The 20,545-nt window shown below is 39.3% G+C and overlaps 1 protein-coding gene across 1 annotated transcript in view; it reads right to left on the minus strand.

Annotated features, from left to right (window-relative positions):
• POLA1 (DNA polymerase alpha 1, catalytic subunit) overlaps nucleotides 1-20,545 on the minus strand; it is a 206,027-nt gene that overhangs the window by 174,069 nt on the left and 11,413 nt on the right. The window contains exons 11-18 of the mRNA XM_069873687.1: nucleotides 17,822-17,934; nucleotides 17,248-17,364; nucleotides 8,871-8,945; nucleotides 7,454-7,592; nucleotides 3,444-3,601; nucleotides 1,960-2,044; nucleotides 1,111-1,172; nucleotides 309-398 (exon numbers count right to left, since the gene is read on the minus strand). Of these exons, the coding sequence (XP_069729788.1) occupies nucleotides 309-398; nucleotides 1,111-1,172; nucleotides 1,960-2,044; nucleotides 3,444-3,601; nucleotides 7,454-7,592; nucleotides 8,871-8,945; nucleotides 17,248-17,364; nucleotides 17,822-17,934 (839 nt within the window). The remainder of the gene's footprint in view (nucleotides 1-308; nucleotides 399-1,110; nucleotides 1,173-1,959; nucleotides 2,045-3,443; nucleotides 3,602-7,453; nucleotides 7,593-8,870; nucleotides 8,946-17,247; nucleotides 17,365-17,821; nucleotides 17,935-20,545) is intronic.

Raw genomic sequence — 20,545 nt, forward strand, 5'->3', positions numbered from 1 at the left:
CACAAAGTTTTTTTGTTGTTGTTGTATTTTGTACTTCTGAGTAAGAAAAAAATACTTGTTTCAGGTACTATGCAAATACTGCCCATTTCAGATATTATGGGAAATAATAGGATGTATAAAACACTGTCAGGGAAAATTCTGTATCATCTTTGTATCAAAGTGTACCTGCTGCATTATAAGCAAATGCAATTCATAATGTAGTCTAAGATAAACATTAAAGAAACTGTAAGGGGACAAAGGGAAAAGAACAAAGCTGACCAACTGACAATGTGCTCTAATTTAACTCTCAGAGTCTCAGAACTACTCACCAAAAGAACATCTGGGTCAATTTTGTGAATCTTCGCAAGCAAAAATCCCAGCAGTGTTCTCTCTGTTGCAGTAATTTCTATCCTAGCATTCTAAAAGGAGCAAGAGAGCATCTGATTTCAATGACCCAATAAGCTTAAAATGAAAACATCTCCTCTCCCCTACTAGTTACAAGACAATAATAAAGCACCATAGAGTTTTCCCTTTCCTTCTATAATTCAAGGCTTTTTGTTCTCACCATCACAGACACAGAAAAAGCTTTTCTCGGGAGCTTTTTTTCCATTTTGCTTTTGTATGCAGGCATCTAGTGATATTTTAAGAGCTTCCTAAGAATCAAACACACCAGGAAAATGCTCCATGTGCATTCTTTACTCACAGGCTTAAGATCACACAGAAACAGAGAAAAAACAAGAAAAGGTTGCTTTATTACTGTGTCAGCTCACCAAGTGCCCTTTTGAAAGGCTGTCTTCTGAATTTTGACAGATTTTACTCTCCAAGGATAGAAGAAACAAATTCTTCCAGTTTACTACAAGTACATAGTCAGGTATAAGGAAAACAAATCACAATTTTAGCCTCCTTTCAAAGCCTTTACAACTCTCATCTATTTCATGAGCATAACTAGAAGTGCACAGAGCACATACTTCTGTTTTTACAAGCAACACAGAATAAATATCTGGATTTAGGTTTGCAGAGTGGAAAACAACGTAAATAATCATGCCATTCTCTTACATCCCTTAACCAAAGCAACATGAAGTTCATGCTTTAAAAGGCACCGCAATCAAAAGGCCTGCAAAACGTAATTACCTTCTTTTTAATAGCTTCTTTGAAGTCATAAGGAAAAATGCAATCGTTTGGTTTCGAAACAGCTGCAAAAGAAATTATATTTGGTTTTACTTACAAGTTCTTAGTTGCACCCTACCTTTAAGCATCCATCCACAACAAAGGGAGCTAAGGCAAGCTAACCTCTAATTCTAAAAATGTGACCTTATGTGAATACTTGTCTTTAAGATAAATGAGTAATTAGAAAACTATTAAATTATTTTAATGAGTCATATTTGAGGTTATAATTGGAGATTAAAACTATGGTCCACAGCTTCCCTAGAACTTCCTCTCACAAGCATTCAATCCTTCATCACTTCTGCCTGGGGCCCAAATCTCAAAGTTTAGCTGATGTTACTGCTGAGTAATGACACCGCTGAGAGATTTTCTTTCCTAAGTAAACTTTTTACAAATCAATGTGACATGTTCAATTTTTTAATCCTGTTCAGAAGAACTGAACTGAAAAATTAACTAAGTGACAGCAAATAAATGGTCTAAATTAATGGGTGAAGAAAGTAATGTAAGAGAACACACAATGAAGTAAAACTAATAAAAATCACAGGGAACTGTATAAAACAAGGCTACTTTACATTGTCTCAAATATTTTTTCAGTGAAATCCTCAATTAAAATTCAGCAGACAGGGAAGGTAAATAAAGGGAGAAAAGCCTGCCTGGGAGTTAAAAATTTGTCACTCAACCTATTCCATTATTGCTGAAGTGACAGAATGAAGTTTAAAAAAAATAACCCAAAACATCCAACCCAAAAACTACAACAATGAAAGAAAAACTCCAGAGGAATTATTCCTTGACTAATAAACTGTTCCAAGTACATACCACAGAAATGTGTCTGAAAAGGAGGCTGAGGTGGAGCCTTATCCAAAGGAAATTTCTGATGCATCAGAGCCGCAACAGCTACAATCTATACCAAGGAGATACAGAACTCAAAACTCGATCAACATGACTACTATCAATTCCCACTTCTTCTCCCCTCCCCGCTTTTTAAAGTTTCCTCATCTCTTTTCCCTTGTTTCTACAGAAGATCTTTCTAAAATTAATTCCAACTATTAATAGCCAAAAAGAAGAAAAATTATCACTTGATCTCAAGTAAAATAACCCAAAACTTACTTCTGCATTATCTTAGAAATTCAAGAGGAAAAATAATTCATTTTGTAAAATCACAGAATGTCCGAAGTTGGAAGGGACCCATAGTGATCATCAAGTCCAACTCCTCTCCCTGCATAGGACAATCCTGACATTCACACCATAGAATCACAGAATGTTTTGCTTCTACCCTGAATCTAAAGAGACCCCCCTATTTTAAGGGTTCCCTATGAGATGCAAGGGAGACACAAGCAGGGCAGGACATGCAGACAAGCCCTTGCCTCTGGAAGGGCTGCCCCTGAGCAAGCAGTTGAGACTGCCAAGACAACAAGACATTTTAGTGTTTAGAAGCTATTTAGCTTTACTGATGCATCTGCTTGTTTCGCTGGCAGGATGCCCCCGCTCCCCAGACACTGGTCTGGAAAACCCAATTAGAAATATCTTGGCTAACAGAATCCTGTTGGTACCTAGCATATGTCTCATTATGCTGGCTAGAAACCAGGAATTTTCCATACTCCGCTCCCTCCCCAGCCTCCCAGAAAACTTAAACTTCACCAAGAGGAACAAAATCCAACTGAAAAATCTGTCAGCTTGATCTTTCTTCCACTCAATTAGCCAGAAACAACTATTGTGTCCTATTAGTGCATACTAAATCTGTTCATAAGCTAGGGAGACTCATGTAAATAAAAAAAAGAACAGATAAGAGTGCCTAACTACATGCTGTGGTCTGACATCCATGACAGAGTGGCCATCTACATCTCCCCTCCTTTCTAAGAAAAGGAAAGATCTCACAGCAGAATTGTAGGTGCTATAAGATGTAGACCAAACTCTCTTTCTATTTCAAAATGAGTTTTATCAGCAGAAAAAAAAAAGACCATTTTACCTAGAACTTATGATTAGCTCCACCCAAAAAGTATGTTAATCCAGTAACAGCTGTTCTAGGACAGTTTTGTTTATAACTATTATGCACAATGGATAAAATAGAAAGCTTGAAAAAAAAATATAGGATCCACTCTCACAGCAAATATTCTCCCCAAGCAGACCCCTTGAGCCCACAGTCCTCATGCAGGTGAGACCCCAGCAAAAATATCTTGAGAAAACCCACAACAAACCTTATTCAAGAGTAAATATATTTAGTCATTTAGTTCTTCCAAGTCTTCAAAAATTCTTAGTATATGACAAAGAATGAAGCCAAACCAAAATGAGACATTACTTACCTCATTCTGGTGAGTCTTTGGGTTCTGAGTGGTCTTCATGCTGAGGGACATGACCACAAGAGGAGGAGGAGGAGAAAGATCTTTAGTCACATTCACCAACCCCGGCTTCGTGGCCACAGCTTCCACCTTACACCAGCTGACTGACTGAGTTGAAGGCTCTGAGGAAACAACAAGAACAACCTTCATTCTTCTGAAAATCAATGATAAGGCTTCTCTAATGGCACTGCTGCACAGAGCACATCCTTTTAACATTTTGCCCTTCTGGGACAGTCCAAGGTCCAGACTAATCCTGCTCAATTTTTGCTAATGCCCGGGGCCATGACTCCCCAGTCAGAAGCCTCGTCACAGCAGGGACTCTTGAACACCAAAGAAGAGAGGGAAGACTTGTATTGAGGCCAGAAAGATGTGTAATCCATAAAAAAAATAAAATAATTCAGGCAGCTCTATACAGTCATGGCAGAGAAAGGTATAAACTGAGTATAATTCCACCTAAATTAATATGAGGTCCAACAGAAAAAAAAAACCCTGAGACTGTGCCTGTACCTTTTACTTAATAAATTAAGAAAATCAACTACAACCACCTTCAAAATAGTTCCCTTCTCAGTTGGCACATAGCTGCATACAATGCTGCCTATGTTAAAGCAATTCAACAGATAATTTTCTGAAAGACTGTTGAGGATCTCTGTAATTTTTGCTTTCACATCTTCTACCAACAAAAAACGGGGTCTTTGAGCACCAATTTGACCTTCGGGAAGAGGGAGCCAGGCCTGGCAAAAAGGACGGGTGCTCAAGCACAGTGACGTTGTCATGAGCTAAAACCTGCTTCACAGACAAAGCGCTGCAGGCTGGCGCGCACTCCAACATTTTCCGACTAAGGGTAAGAAAACATCAATATTTGAACACACATCCACCTGTACTGAGTGAAGCAATAGAGTTGAGCCTTATCTCACTGTGACAGGATAGAACACGTTCTATAACCATCTCTTTGCCTCTCCCCTCCAACTTTTGGTTCCCAAGCAATAGGGTTAGTCTCAGGGTTTTTGTGTCAAACCTTGTATACTACATCTTAGCATCTTATCTTACAGCCAGTCCAAAGGGAGAAGGCTTCATGAAAATTAAATAAATACAAGCAAAACTTTCATTTGCACAGAAGTTTCTTAAATGCTACAAAAAAGGCTGCCAGAGTGCTAATCAAAATAATTTTGGTCAAATGAGAACAAGAACGTATGACTGACTGAAATGCAATGAATAATTCATTTAGATATATTCCTTCAGAAACATGATTATGGAAATAAGGAGATGAAGGATGACATAATAAGAGAGTTCATCCTATCCCAGCAGTATAACCTATCCTAAAATGTAAAGGAGGCCACAGAAAGCTATTTAGGCATAAAGCGTAAAAGCTGAAAAATTACATAGATGGATAGTGCTAAAAAAAACCACAACAGATATTCCTCACTTGCTTTACATAAAAAGTGATCATTCACAAAAGATACTATTGAGGTAACATGCAGTTAGAAGGAAGCAAAGGTTGCATTTCTGAGGCATTAACCTTTTGAAGACAGCTGTTGGTAGACCCGGCTTTCTTACTCCCTGCAAATCATGTGACCCTTCTCTGGAAATCCAGAGATTTTACCTTCGCTATTTTACTTTGCTCTAAATGCAAACATGTAACTGACTAAAATACATTCATATATAAAACACTGATGATCTCTCCAAAGAAAGACAGGTGATCAGCTGCTTAACACCTTTTTCCTTTGATTTCCAGTATCTAACCACCAGAGCTTGAACAAGCACTCTATAGAGCAGTGGTCTCCAAAGTGGGGTGCATGAACCCCAGGGGGTGTACAAGACAATCCATTGGTGTGGGAAGAAAATATTTTTTGTAATAAATAAAATAAATACTTCTTAAGTGTATATTTTACACACCTCATACTCTTTTAATTTCTATATTATATGTATAATGTACATAATATAATAGTACCATATAAGCATATAATTAATATATAAATAAGTATCTATATACTGGGGGGACACGCTCAATTTTTTACTGACAAGGGTGCACAATCTAACAAGTTTGCAGACCACTGCAATAGAAAAGCTCTGGTGCTATCTAGTACTGAGAGTCAAACTGCAAAGATAATTTCACTACAAATAATGACGGTTTTTGGAGAAATTGTAGGAGTCTGTTTGAGACTCGTTTATTCTAAACTTCCCAGGTATACTTCTCATCCCTGAAACATGGAAGGGAAGCTACACAAGAAAGCAAGAACCTCCTGGTAAACTAGACACACACAAAAATCAGCTTTAAGGCACAAAATCCAGTGCAATAACTATAAAAATTTGCATAAATATAACCAGCCAGCTTAATAGACAGTTTTCTACAGAGTGGGAATGCTGCAGTTTTGAAATAAGCAATTCTGATATCAAGATACAAACTCCCTCTGGAACCTGGAGGCTGTAACGAAGAAAAGGCAATAGGAAAAACAGAGCTCCTAGTTTACCATTTAATTCTGGTCTGGAATCAGTATGTGAGCTCAGGCAAGCTAGTCTAACAGGGAGATAGTGCACATCGGCATTAAAAAACCTGAATACTCCCTGAACTGTTAGCTATCATTGCAACGTTAGTTATTATTTGTCATACTGGATATGAAGAACAAAACAGAAGAAAGAAAATGCCAAAGAAATACAAGGTAATTTATTGGACAAAAAGTGCAGATGAAAAACCACTCAGGCCTTTAAAATCAGTGCCAGGAAACACACTGATGCTTACTGAAACCTGGTGGAAAACCCATCAGAGCTAATCTGCCTTTTGGCAGTCTAATCCAGCTCAAAATCTCTACTGATATCAGCTTTGTCTGTGAGTGAGTTATTGAAGAGGATAATCCTCCTCGTGTCAGCACTCAATATTATCAATTCTATATTCAAAGGGCCCCAAGAAGACTGCACTAACGAATGTAGCTTTTGTCCAGTACCATCAACTTCCCTACGTTGTTGGGAATACACAGCATACATTGAATAAAGAGCTCTAACCAAGCAAAAATACGGTGGCATAACCAGCTCTAAACTGTACATGCCACTGAGGCAGAAAGGATTTCAAATTAAAAAAGCTCCACCTCACACACTTTTCCAAGTGCCAGAAAAAAAACCCTAACATGCAAAGAAAAAAATCCTCCAGAAAAAATAGGAACCTTAAGTTATCAAAAAAAAGAAGAAGAAATTTCAAAGAAATTATCTTTATCTCAGTACAGACGGCTATAGGGTGTGCACCAGAGAGTAGCTGTCAGGCACTGCACAGTTCCCTCTCCTTGCCATTCAAAGTTATAACCTCACCTGTACAGCATGCAACTTAATATGGATAGAGCTCTCACTCAAAACAGGAAGAAAAATCATAGAATGGTTTTGGTTGAAAAAGACCTTTAAAGATCATTGAGCCCAACCATCGATCCAGCCCTGCTACGTCCATCACCAGACCACGTCCCCAAGTGTGACACCTCCTGGTCTTTTAAACACCTCCAGGGATGACTCAACCACCTCCCTGGGCAGCCTGTTCCAATGCTTGACAACCATTTTCAGTAAAGAAACCTAAATCTATCCTGGTGCACATTGAGGCCATTCCCCCTGTCCTGTCACTAGCTACCAGAGTGAAGAGACCAACCCCCACCTCGCTACAACCTCCTTTTATGTAGTTTCAGAGTACAATAAGGTCTCCCCTCAGTCTCTTCTTCATCAGACTAAACAACCCCAGTAACCTTTGGCCACCTCTCACAAAGTTTGTCCTTTAAACCCTTCACCAGTTTTGTTGCTCTTCTTGGAACACGCTCTAGCATCTTAATGTCCTTCCTGTACTAAAGTTACAATTTGTCCTAGATAATGAAAACTACATAGATAAATTGCAAAGTTAATTTAAAAAACGATAATTTATCAGTACAATTTAAATTTCACCTCCTCCCCCAGAACTATAACTGTGTTTTCCAGCAACCAAGTATTTCACATGCAAACCACCATACGTGGAGTTTTTATTTCCAACCAGCATGGTCCTTTGATCTTCCTACTCAACAAGAGGAGTTCCAAGCTAGAGGTGTTAGTTCCAAATACATGCGAAAATGTTTGTCCTTTCAGATCTTGAGGAAGCCGAGGGCATTCAGCCTGATAAATAACAGAAAACACTGAGTCATTTCATCCCACAGAAGTCTTAAAGGTTGACACGCTATAGTCAGGCAGAGCCTTAACAAAACTACACAATCCCTGAAATCACTGTAATTTCCCACAAGCAAAGCCCTAACCCATAATACCTTACAGTAATTGAAGAAATTCCACTATTGACTCAACTTAAATAAGTGCATAACAAAATCAGGACAGTAATGTAAAAATGCACTGAAGCGGAAGTTCTTCATCTATACTGGATGCAAGAGAGACATTACCATCAGCCAAGGCCACAACAGTGTTCAATGACCATTTTAACACAGAAACTGCTTGTGTTGTAAACTTAGATAGTTACACAGCTTTTATCTTGTCTGCTATACAAAAGCTGGATAAAGCATTTCTGCACAGCTGAATAAAAACTTGAGAGAGCTAGCAAATCTCTATGCAATGATGCTTTTGCACCTACAACTACTATTAAGAATATGGTTTTAAAAGGCATTAATTATTTCAGTAACTGACCAAATCAGTTCAAGACTGACGAGTTTCTCACTTTTGAAACCAAATTAAGTATTTTTGCTAATTAAGAACAGCTACTTATGTTCTGATGGGATTTTGTTTTTTCATCTTTGCTGCTCAATTTTACAGCTCTTCAACAAAAAAGTCTTTCTCACCCAGGTGCCAGTCGCAAGAGCCATATGAGCAGAAATACCAGCTCTATTCTGGACATGGATTCAACAAAAACATTCAAGGGTACCAAGTCATTTAAAACATCTTACAGTACTTTGGACCCTGATACAGTTCAGCAAAAGGGTTATTTAGCAGAATAGTTAATTCAGTGGCAAGGCAATAAAAATTAAATTGAGATAATTGGGAGTATCAATTGTCATAAATCAATACGCAAATGATAAGTGGGGGAGAAGGTGGGAGGAATGCAGTAGCTGTAGGAAGTATTTTTTCCTCTCATGCTTCATTTACACAAAAAGAGCTAGTGCTAACAAATCAACACTTTAAAGGTTACCTGGTAATGAACTGGCTTTGTTAAGGACTAACCAACATAAAATGACAGCAAAAAACCCCACAAGCTTAGGTATTAACCTGTTTTGCTTTTTTTTTTAATTATAAAACAATAAGCAACTATTTACACACTGCAACAAAGGTACAGCCCACTGCTTCTAAAGAGCAAATCCTGCAATTTATTTGAGATACTTTAGTAAAATTGTATAATTCTTCAGTTAGGTGAGAAAACAGGTTATGGATTTTCATTAGATTAATTATACTCACCGAATATTTAACTTCTAAGTATTCAGATTTTGCTGGAACATCCGGGATCTCAAAAGCATAAGATTTTTCCACTTTCTATATAAAACAAACATATTATTTTTTTCAATATCTCCCAACTGAATATTCATTTTGTCTAATAAGGAACTTAATGAAATAAAGACCAGCCAAACCATACATCTCAAATATCATGGGCTTGATTACATGTTACTGATTCCGCGACTCATTATAACCACCTAAAGATAGTAGGAATGGTTTAGTACCTGTATTCAACCTCTTCAGGTTTTCTTACCATGAAGAGTTTCTACAGAATTGACTTAAAAGTACACTAACCATTACAAAACAAAAAGCACATGAGCTTAAATAGCTAGGGAAACACATAAATGTTCTGTAAATTCATAGGCTTCAGACATAATCATGAGAACTGGTGGTTGCAGACCACCACAAAAATCACAAAATGACTCAGACAGAAAGGCATCTCCAGAGATTGCCGAGTCCAGTCACCTGCTCAGAGCTGGGTCAAATACAGCATGTTGCTCAGGGCTCTCTCCAGTTAGGTTTTCAATACTCCCAAGGATGGAGGCTCCACAGCCTCTCTGGGCAACCTGTGCCTGACCTCTCTTACAGTAAACAGGTGGTTTATCACAGAATCACTAGGTTAGAAAAGACCTCCAGGATCATCGAGTCCAACCATTCCTATCAACCACTAAACCATGCCCCTCAGCACCTCATCCACCCGTCTTTTAAACAACTCCAGGGAAGGTGACTCAACCACCTCCCTGGGCAGCCTGTTCCAGTGCCCAATGACCCTTTCAGTGAAAATTTTTTTTCTGACATCCAGCCTGAAACTCCCCTGGTGGAGCTTGAGGCCATTCCCTCTTGTACTGTCCCCTGTCACTTGGGAGTAGAGGCCAGCACCCTCCTCTCCACAACTTCCTTTCAGGTAGTTGTAGAGAGCAATAAGGCTTCCTCTTCTCAAGGCTAAACAATCCCAGCTCTCTTAGCCTCTCCTCGTAAGACTTGTTCTCCCATCCCTTCACCAGCTTCATTGCTCTTCTCTGGACTCGCTCCAGAGCCTCAACATCCTTCTTGTGGTGAGAGGCCCAGAACTGAACAGAGTATTTGAGGTGCAATTTATTAAAGTGCAATTTATGCTCTGATAAATTTCAAGTGTTTTAAAGGGTTCTTGTCCACCATTGGGCACCAGTGAGAAGAGTCTGCCAGAGTAGGTTTTACTTCTGCCCAACAGGTGTTTATACAGAATGATAACATTTGCACCACAGATCTCTCATCCTGAACCTTCTCTGCTCCAGGCTAGGCAGCCCCAGCTCTGTCAGCCCCTCCTCCTATCACATACGCTCCAGTCCCTATAATTATCTCTGTGGTCCTATGCTGGACTTACTCCAGTATGTGCACACCTTTCTCATACCAGGCAGCTCAGCCAAACACAGCGCCCCACGTGTCTCACCAGGTCTGCAAAAAGCGGAAGGACCACCTCCCTTGTGTTTGCTGGCAATGCTCTGCCTTACACAGCCCAGGGTGCCCAAGGCCTTTGGCACAAAGGCATACTGTTGGCTCTTGTCCAACTTCATGCCTACCAAGATAACCAGGTCCTTCCCTGCAAATCTGCCTTCCAGCCAGCCAGCCACCAGCATCTACTACTGCCTAAAGTTAGTAAGTCCTGCACTGGGACTGGAATAATTCCTTCATTTGAACTTGACAAGATTCCTGTAGGCCAAGAGAGGTCTCCAGGCTGTCAAGCTTCCTTTGACTAGCAGCACATTCATCAGGTTTATCAGCCACTCTTCCTGCTTTCATGCTGTCAGCAGACTTGCTGAGTGTGCACTCTGTGCCATCATCCAAGTTACTAACAGACACTAAGCAGGATTGGACCCAGTATTGACCCCTGGCATAATCCATTAGGGACTGGCCTCTCCCTGGACTTTGTGCCACCCATAACATTTTAAGCCCAACAGTGCAGCCAGTTTTCAGTGCATCTCACTGTCCACTTAGTTAATGCATACTTCATCAGTTCATCTTTGAGGATGCTACGGGAGACAAGAGTTCAAAGACTTAAAGTCAAGATAAACAGCAGCCACTGCTTTTCCCATGTCCTCCAAGCCATTAATCTCTGCACAGAAGGCTACCAGCTTCATTAAGCATGATTTCCCCTTTGTAAATCCCCACCAAACATAGCCAAGCACCTTCTTGTGTTTTGTGTGTCTCAAACATTTTTTTTTCTCACAATTAACTGCTCCATTGCCTTTTTCCAGGCCTTAAGGTCAGGCCGACCAGCCTGTAGTTCTCTCAAATCTTCTCCTCCTTGCCCATCTTGAGGATAGCTTTGACATTTGCTTTCTTTCAGTCCTTAAGAACTTGCCTTTTAAAAATAACCAAGCATTGCCTCATAATGACATTGGCCAGCTCCCTCCACACTCATGGGCACATCCTGTCAGGTCCCATGCACCTGTGTCTGTGCAATTTTTTTTTCAAACATTCCCTAACCTGATCCTCTTCTGCCAAAGACTAACCTTTGCTTCAGGCTCTCCTTTTGGTCTCTCAGGGACAGGGATTGCAGAAGGCTGGATTTAGCAAGATCAAGGTGAAGAAGACATTGAGTATTTCAGACTTTTCCATCCCTTTCCCTTTCATCAGCAGGCCCACACTTTCCCTCAGTCCTTCTGTACCCACAGAAGCCTTTCCCAAAACCCTTAGCCTTCTGCACTAGATTAAACTCCAGGTGGGCTCTGGCTTTCCTTCTTCTACCATGATGTCACCTCCATAATCCCAACCCATAAGCTTTTTAATCAGATCTTTGCTTGTCCTTAGGCAGGGCTCCATGCATTCCCACAGCTCCGTCATGTAAAAGGGACTCGCCCTCCTCACCATCCCAGCCCATCCTTCTTAACCTCAACATCCTTTGCCACTGTCTCTGTGATCCCAATGAGATTGTAGCCCTGAAACTACACATAGTTCCTCCTTTTATGCTGCACACTTTAGTGTGCTGGCACTTCAGAGAGACACCCAAGTGAGCCAATTTCCCAACCATCTGCCAGCTGTTTACTTCATTACATGCTCAGAACAGAATAATTTCTCTGACAGTATTGTACTTAATTTTGAGTGACTTGGGTTTTACTCGAAAACAATCAAGTTTGTTTGCTTCTCTCTAACAAAGGCAGTTACAAGTTGTCTCTGTTCAATACAGCTTTACTGAAAGTTCAGTATCACTTCTGCTTTCTTCAAGAAAAATAATCATTTTCTACAACATGCACTGCTTGTTCGTTTCTAATAACTACCTTTGCTTTCCAAATAGTTACAATATCCTCCATAACAATGTCATGGGACCTGCTAAAACACCATGCTCTACTCTTCTCCTCATTTAACCCCAGCTGGTAACCAAGTACCACACAGTCCCTCACTCACTGCTCTCCTTCCACTTGTGGGAAGGGGGAGTACAATCAGGAAAAAAAGGTAAAACTCATGGGCAGAGATAAAGACCGTATAATAGGACAGCAAAGTAAGAGAAAATAATAATTATTATAATAACAGAACATACAAAACGAGTGATGCATAAGGCAATTACTCACCACTCAGTGGCCAATTCCCAGGTGATCCTGAAGCAGCAATCTCCCCTACACCCCGCCAAGTGCCCCCAGTTTATATACTGGGCATGACATTATATGGTATGGAATACCCCTTTGGCCAGCTTGGGTCAGATCTCCTGGCTATACTCCATCCCAGCTTCTTGTGCACCTCCCTGCTGGCAGACCGTGGGAAGCTGAGAAGTCCTTGACTTAGTGTAAGCATTGCTCAGCAACAACTAAAACCATCATGTTATCAACATTACCGTCCTATTAAATCCAAAGCACAGCACTACAACAGCTCCTAGGAAGAAAATTAACTCTATCCCAGTTGAAAATAGGACAATCCTGTAAATATGTATGCTCTGCCCTGTAACACTTCATAAACCAGCTGCACTGTCATTACGTATTATTGTTATGTTACGCCACAACTATGCTAGAACATTACCCTGCCTAGAAGAATTCCTAGAGGTCACTTAAGTGAAAAAGTGAAAAAGAAAATTTTCACTGGACAGTGCACCAAGCTCAGCACATTATGAACAGAGTCGGCATAATGTGACTCTACAGTAAGTTTAGTAAGAAAAAAGAAAATCACCATAAAATGGAATGAAATTTACAGATAAACAACCTACATGCACAGTTAGTTAAACTGGGAGTTTTTTGGTTTGGTGGTTGGATGTTTGAGGTTTTTTTTCCCTTAAATTAAAAGCATCAATGAATAGCTCCCTCAGAGCACAACAAAGAGCAGTTAAGCTTGTTACTTCTCATAACATCACAGTTTTAAGGCTCCAAAGCCTGGGTAGGAGAGGCGAGGGCTCTCTGATATAAATAGGAAGAAGGGAAATCCAGAAACAACTACGGTACAACAGCTACGTGGAAGATGGAAGCAGAAAAGAGCAATGTAACTTGGTACAAGAGCACCACTATGAAGTCAGAGCAGCATTACAAACTGGTATACAAATGCGGATCTGAACTGCTAAGTCAAAGCAGCACTTCAAATGAGCAGCACATCATAGCTGAAACATAACAGACGCGGTGCTACTGCTTTTAGTACATATTACAGGTGACTTCCCTCCTCTTTTTTGTTTTGGTTTTTTTTTTTTCATTTTAAAACAACCCTCTCAGGCTTCAAACAAGTTCTTGTTGCAAACTCAAGCTGAACACAATGTAAAAATAGTATGCTGCAGTGATTCATATGCCTTATTCCTCCACAGAGCTCAGCTCAATTACACAAGCGCCTGGTCATAACTGCAGTGAATGAATGCTTTGCTGCAGAGTAATCTGCCCTTCAAGTGGCCCTTCAGAGAGCAGAAATGAGCAGCAGTGATTAGCTGCTAAGTTCCTAAGTGGAGTAAAGGCTGCTTTCAAATTGATTTGTGAAGACTTGCTAACTTGGCAGCAGTGCAACCCATTGAAGCTACAATTAGCAGCAGGTGCGGGAGGAAATGATACGGCTTAAGTGTATCTGTTAGCAGGGACAAAGTTTGGTGCTGGCAAGGCCAAGATGCACTGCACAGAGGACAATTTGTCTCAGTGTATAAATACTGATCACTGGGTATCCTTAGCAAAAGAACTTCGGGTGCATAGCAGGTACACCAGTGACCATTCTGATTTCCAGCTCATGTGGAAGAATAAGAGTTTCGCAATTTTACAGTACTATGCCAAAAGTGAGACTTTGTGCTACTTCAAATGCACTGCTCACAAGCGCTCTGCTCACCTGGGCAGTATTGCCATCAGCCTTTTAAAAATCTTTCAAAATCCCAAGCCTTAACAACACAGCTGTGAGACACTGGCTGCGCATCACAGAACAGGGGGGTTCTAAAGCATATTGGCTCTTTTAACCACAAATAGACACAACTGCGAGAAGATAATTTTTTTGGAGCACTCACTCAGCTGAGTGCCACCACCATTTCACTTTGAAAGCCTTGCAAAAACAGAGGTGAAACAGATGTGTAACAACACATTTCTGGTGGTATGACTGCAATGAAAAGAAAGATGATGACTCCTTATGGAAAACAGATTAATCAAGGTATATAACCACGCAAATCGAAGTCTCTTCAAGGACAAAAGAGAAGTAGGGCACAGTAATGGCACAACTTCACTACTGGAACAATTATCTTGCAGGCAGCAAAAGGACCCCCCTGCTGCAGTGATGTAAGCCTGGCCAGATTTGGTGCGTGTTGTTCACAATCAGTTTTGTGTTAAGCTGAAATAGCCGAGTTAGTGGAATGCTTTCCTTGAACAGTCCTACAAAGGCCACACTAACAGCCCTGCCCTCCAATCCTACTTTTCCTCTTATCCTCCACATTACTAGTGCTATACGCTCCTGCTAGCTCGACTTCTCATCAAACTCTTTCAGGAGGCCTTAACTATCAAAATTGGCAGAAACTGATGGCAACAAAACTAAGCTGGATAGTCTTTTACCACATTCATAAAAATCAGTTTACTGAAGAGCATGACGAATTCAAACAGAATTTGAATACTTATTGTTTAGAAACACTTCTGGTAGTTTACTCCAGGGCTTCTCTGCACCCACAACTATCCTGCCTTATTTATAAATTAATTAAAATCTATAAATTTGTTCCTTTGTCCCTTAAATAGCTTTCTTGCTGCATCCCCTTTCAATGTTTTAGGAGAGCAAAAACGTCTTATCATTATTCTTCACTTTACTAGCCTAAAAAAAATGAAAGCACTTCCATAGTTCTCTCTGGTACAGCTTATTCTCCTTTTGTCCCTATTGTTGCTTGAGTTAATCTGTCCTCATCAGGGTAATCAACTGCTACAATGCTCTAGGTAAGCCCTGAACAGTGCCTCAGCGCTGCTACTTCCCTATTCCTGCTAGAAATCACTCCTGTGTTAGACCCAAGGACCCCAGATGCCCTGTGGTCATGTGTCTGCACAACACAGTTGGATCTTTCACTCCAAGCTCCGTGTAAACTCTGTAAAAATTGGAAAACCTTTGAACTAACAACAGAAATAAAAGTTCAAATACATCCTGCATACGGCTCACCTTGATTTTTAAAAGCCATCTCTGAAGGCTAAACTATATCTCTCCATTACTTCACTCACAGCATTCTTCCCTAGCACACCATGGAACAGGTGGAGGTTTCCTAAGATTTGGTTCACAGATCTGCCTGTTTTCAAGGGCCTTTCCACCTCCTTCCATTTCTGGAGCATAAGTGTTTGCATCCTCTCTTTAATGAAGAATTGATTTGCCCTCAACTTCCTCCCTCATTTCTGAAAGAGTCTTCGAACAGTGAGCTATTACAAATTTTTTGTAATTATTATAATTATTATAAAATTATTAAACTAATAATATAATTATTATAAAATTGTTAAACTAATTCCTTTCCAATCTCCATATGTAACAACTAAGTCATAATCAAACATACAAGAGAAATAACATTGAAAAAAATGAAAAAAAGCTAAATTTGCATCCAAATTTTGGTAGAAAAAAGCTACAACAAAAGATGACCAACATTCTACAAAGTTCTAATGAAGCATGCCTTTTCCCTGAATGATATAAATAATGCTAAGTGTTGATGAAAAGACTGTCATTGCTTGGATGAACTTGCTATTTGAGAAATACTGCTCACATTTTCACTTTAACAACTTAAGACTTTCTGAAGTGGTTTAGTTTTGAATTAGATGACCTCCTGAGGGGTCTTTCAACCCAAATTACAGCACAAATTTGTTTTTATTTTACATAATTTACATATTATTAAATTCCATTCTTCCTGCATTTTTACCAGCCATCCATTTCCTGATCAACTATTCAGGAACAAATCCTGTGAAGTCACCAGATTGCCAGCCTGGGAAAAGTTACACTAATTCCACTTCGCCTAGTGATCACAAGAAAAACCCAACTTTGTCAAACTAATGACATCTTAATTCTAGAAATGTAAAAGTCTTTGACCACTGCACTCTGAACAAATCTTTTCCTCTAACTTACACATTAGCCACCTCCTCCCCAAACCCAGACTCCCCAACCTCACCAGAAAACAAATGCAAATGAACGAGAAAGCTTTCTCAGGCTGCCAAACTAATTCAGCCAAAATTTGCAATGCTATCAATGATATCAGCTCTCTTGCTGCAGAGTTATGACAAATATTGTATTACTGCACGAGCGAGTTTTGCATTAGAGCAACATTTTGCTTTTCCAATCTTTTATGGATTTGTTGAGGAAATAGAACATAGCAAAATAATACCACAAGACTGTTGCCCAGAACAGTTTAAGTTTCAAGACTGGATGACCATCCTCACAACTTGCCACCTCCTGTATTAATGCACTATGACAAATCCACGCTCCACTCCTTCTAAAAACATAAACCTGCAAAGGCGTGGAAAAGGATGAAACATGCCAAGATATAAAGTTCAATACAACACCTGGTCAGATGGAAAGACAGTCTAATCACAGGGCTCTTATCTACCTGCTTTCATTTTAAATGTTGACACCATGAGCTGATACCTAGGCTTCAGGTGTCAGAACTTCTATCTGTTCTGTATTCTCAGAAATAGCTAACAAGGACAGTCTATATTCAACACAGCTTCAAAGCAGCAAATGAGTATTTCCAAAAGTAGTATATTGCAATCACATTGCAGATTTACTGTTCTTAAAGGAGTACAGATACTTGGGAAGATACTGGGATGGCTTATACAAGCAGATACGCTTAGGCACACCAGTAGTTGTGTATCTGCATTTCAGCACAGCCTCCCCCTCTGAACAGAGTTTCAACAAGCTTCCCACCTTACAAATCAAAACAACATAAAATGACCAAACAGGATGCTTGTAGACAAACCTTTGATTTGAACTTCATGATCTTATACTTTGGTGAAACGCAGTCATTAAATTCCTTGAAAACACTCATTATAGTTACTGGAGTCTCCGTCTCTTTGCCAGTGGATAAGTCAATTTCCTCAAAAACAGAAGTCAGATTTTACAAATTAACAAAAAATGCCAACAGACATGACCAGAAAGTTGTATTTTGGATTGATATTACGAATGATTCATCTCCCCTTTAAGGGAAAACTATAATGCAATCAGTGAAGAAAACTCAAATTTAAAAATATTACTTGAAACAGAGTGTTTAAAAAGCACAAAGTTTTCTAATCGTACTTCAAGACAACTATTTCCTAAGCAGCAAATTTAACAGTAACAATTTGCCTGCAGTTGTTCATTAGGGTAGGGAGGAAGCAGAGCAAGGCTTTACTCTACACTTCACACGTGACATACTGTGTGTATGTTACACTTCACCACCTACATCAGACAACACTGGCTTCAACAGTTCACATAAACACACTACTAGAACTCATAACCTGCCATAAGCAGAATGAAAGGCACTTACGTTTGACATGCTTAAAAGATACACTTACTGTTTCACGTGGCAGCAGGTAAACAGTTCTCTCAATATTTTTCACTGTCACACAACAGCTGACATAGGTGTTTGCAGATTCAATCCAAACTTTGCCAAACAAAAATACCACACCTAAGGAAGAAGAGCAGAGCAAAGAATTCAAAATGCAATTCTTCAAATAATCATTGTTAATCTTGCTTGAAGCAGCTTATTATGCATTCTTGCACAGAAACACAACCACTTCTGGTTCACAAGTCCTCGAACAACAAATCCTTATGATGTATCCACCCATTCTAAATAATTTTAAACATCAGCCTTACAAGTGGATACCTGTATAATTCTTCATGCTCCTATCTCCATCACTATAGTAACAATCACATGAAATTCAAAATGGCATCCCACAGCCAGTCTCAGAATTCTGTTCTGATATTCCATTTCTGCCTACATTAGTTTGATAATTCACGGGAGAAGGAGGAAGGAGAGAAGTCAGTGAAAGCTGAAGACAATCAGAATGCATGTGCTGTCAATCACTCCTGAAACACATTGTCTGCAATTGTTCATTCTTCAACTAGAATACTACAATTAACCCATTTTTCCCACACTTTAGTACTGTGAGATCAAGATTCCACTACTAATAAAACCTGTAGAAATACATTCTATAGACAACTAGTCGCTGATCAACTGTAACAAAGTTTTCAACTATTTTTAACAAGTTATGACACCAAAAAATGCATGACATTGCAAGAAATCCTGGAAGCTAAGACAGCAGTTGTAACCTGGGTACACATTCCAAAGGCCTACATACAGCAAGATTTGCACAAATGACTCTTCGTTGTGGAACACGTCATTATTGTACAGGCACATCTCCGAGCCATGGAGAACACGGCATTATCTCAAAATGCTAATCGAGGATGTTAAACTTCAAAACAACATAGAATAAGGCTGACTTTCATATACACTTTATGAATTACAAGCAAAAAAAAAAAAAAAACTTCAAAGCACAGATCAGAAACCTAGTTTTATCTGAGTTCCCCTCAAATTCCAAATAACTTGGAATCTGATTACATGAAAGACACTCTCCCTACAGTACACTACAACTAATGAAATCAGAAATGTATCAGAATATATTTCTCCTTGGTCTGACAATGCAAACAAGTCCTTGGTTAAGGGTTATAATTTAACTTTGCCACGCAATCTATGTAAAGGCACCTTCCTTAATCACAGGTAAGATGCACTAAGATGGATGACAGAGTTAGTGTGACAGGCTAAGAAAAATCACTTCTTGAGTGCTTGGAATAGATGTGAACGTGACTACTTTTATCATGGACAGAGGAGAGAACACTGCAGTTTTGAAGATGATGAGAGCAAAGATACAAGCTTCAGCTGCATGAAGTATCTTAGACATCTTTTAACACAGAGGCAATCTCCAAGTTTTAGACACTTTGAATAAAAGCATTTAGCAAGAGCTGGAATTACAGATCTAAGTGACAGGGAAAATTAAGTTCTTGCTCCCAGCAATCATTTTAAGGGACAAAAACTCAGCTAGGTTTTTATCATACAGAAACATAAAACTATGGGAGAGACCACAAAACAAGAGTTGGTCGCTTGAACATCTAGCAATATTAAGAGCATGGAGAAGTTAGCCTGTTAGAAGCATAAATACAAGCAGGTGAGGTAGGAAGGACATATGAGCCAGTCAAGGACAGGGTAAAAGGCTGCCTAGACTGCAAAGGCAAACTTCAATCTACACTAGCAGGGACAAATAAGTGGTCTTAATTCCCAGATTTCACATAATCCGAGTAGTTTAGGATGGAAGGAATCTGTGGAGGTCACCTAGTTCAACACACACACATAGCCACTCCCACACTCAATGAAAACTCCCATGCAATGAAAGTAGGGCTATCTTAAAATAGTTTTCAGACATTTGATGTGCAAAACCAATAAATGGGACAAGAGATATCAGGACATAACCCCTGTAAGCCTGATTAGGAAAAGAAAGAAACAAACAGTAGGAGTAAAGCTTATAAAACACAGTTTGTGAAAAGAAAGATCATGTTACCAATGAACCAAAAGGTAAGCAAAGTCAAGAGAGAGAGAAAATGTCTTGCAGAGGGGAAAGAAAGGGCAATTTTTATTTGTTATTTCTTTAAAAATGTTAATAGTATTAAATTCTCAAGTTCTCTGCCTAAGATAGTACAGGCAGTTATGAAAATAAGCCTCCAAAAACCCATTAAGTTTGACAGAGTCTTATGATTATGCTATAGTATTTACTCTTCAGGCAATGCATTTGATATCACAGCAAATGAGGCATAAACAAAGATCATGAACATGTTGAACAAAAAGCAGTACCAAAATTCTCCCTTCTACACAACTAATTGTAAACAGGTGCAGTCTTTATTATTTAATCCTGAAAAAGTCATAATGAGAAATGAACACTCCTTGCATGTGAGGAACAGAAATCCTTTCATAATTATGTCCCATTCAGCAACCACTGACTTAGAAGACAAAAAAGAAAGAAAAAGACAATAGTGGGTTCTTTAGAAGTAGCAATTTTGTATTAGAGCCATTGATTTCATCAAGATATCTATGATTATTACCACTCCCACCACCAAGCTGTTCAGTCCAGCAGTCTCATAATTTAAGTCTGACAACCCAACTCACAACAAAAGGTGTAAGAAAGAAACATATCTGACTCAACACTTACAGCATTAACCCAAAAAACCTTCAACAACATACAGAATAA

Source organism: Phaenicophaeus curvirostris, chromosome 1 (assembly GCF_032191515.1).
Source record: "Phaenicophaeus curvirostris isolate KB17595 chromosome 1, BPBGC_Pcur_1.0, whole genome shotgun sequence".
NCBI lineage: Eukaryota > Metazoa > Chordata > Aves > Cuculiformes > Cuculidae > Phaenicophaeus > Phaenicophaeus curvirostris.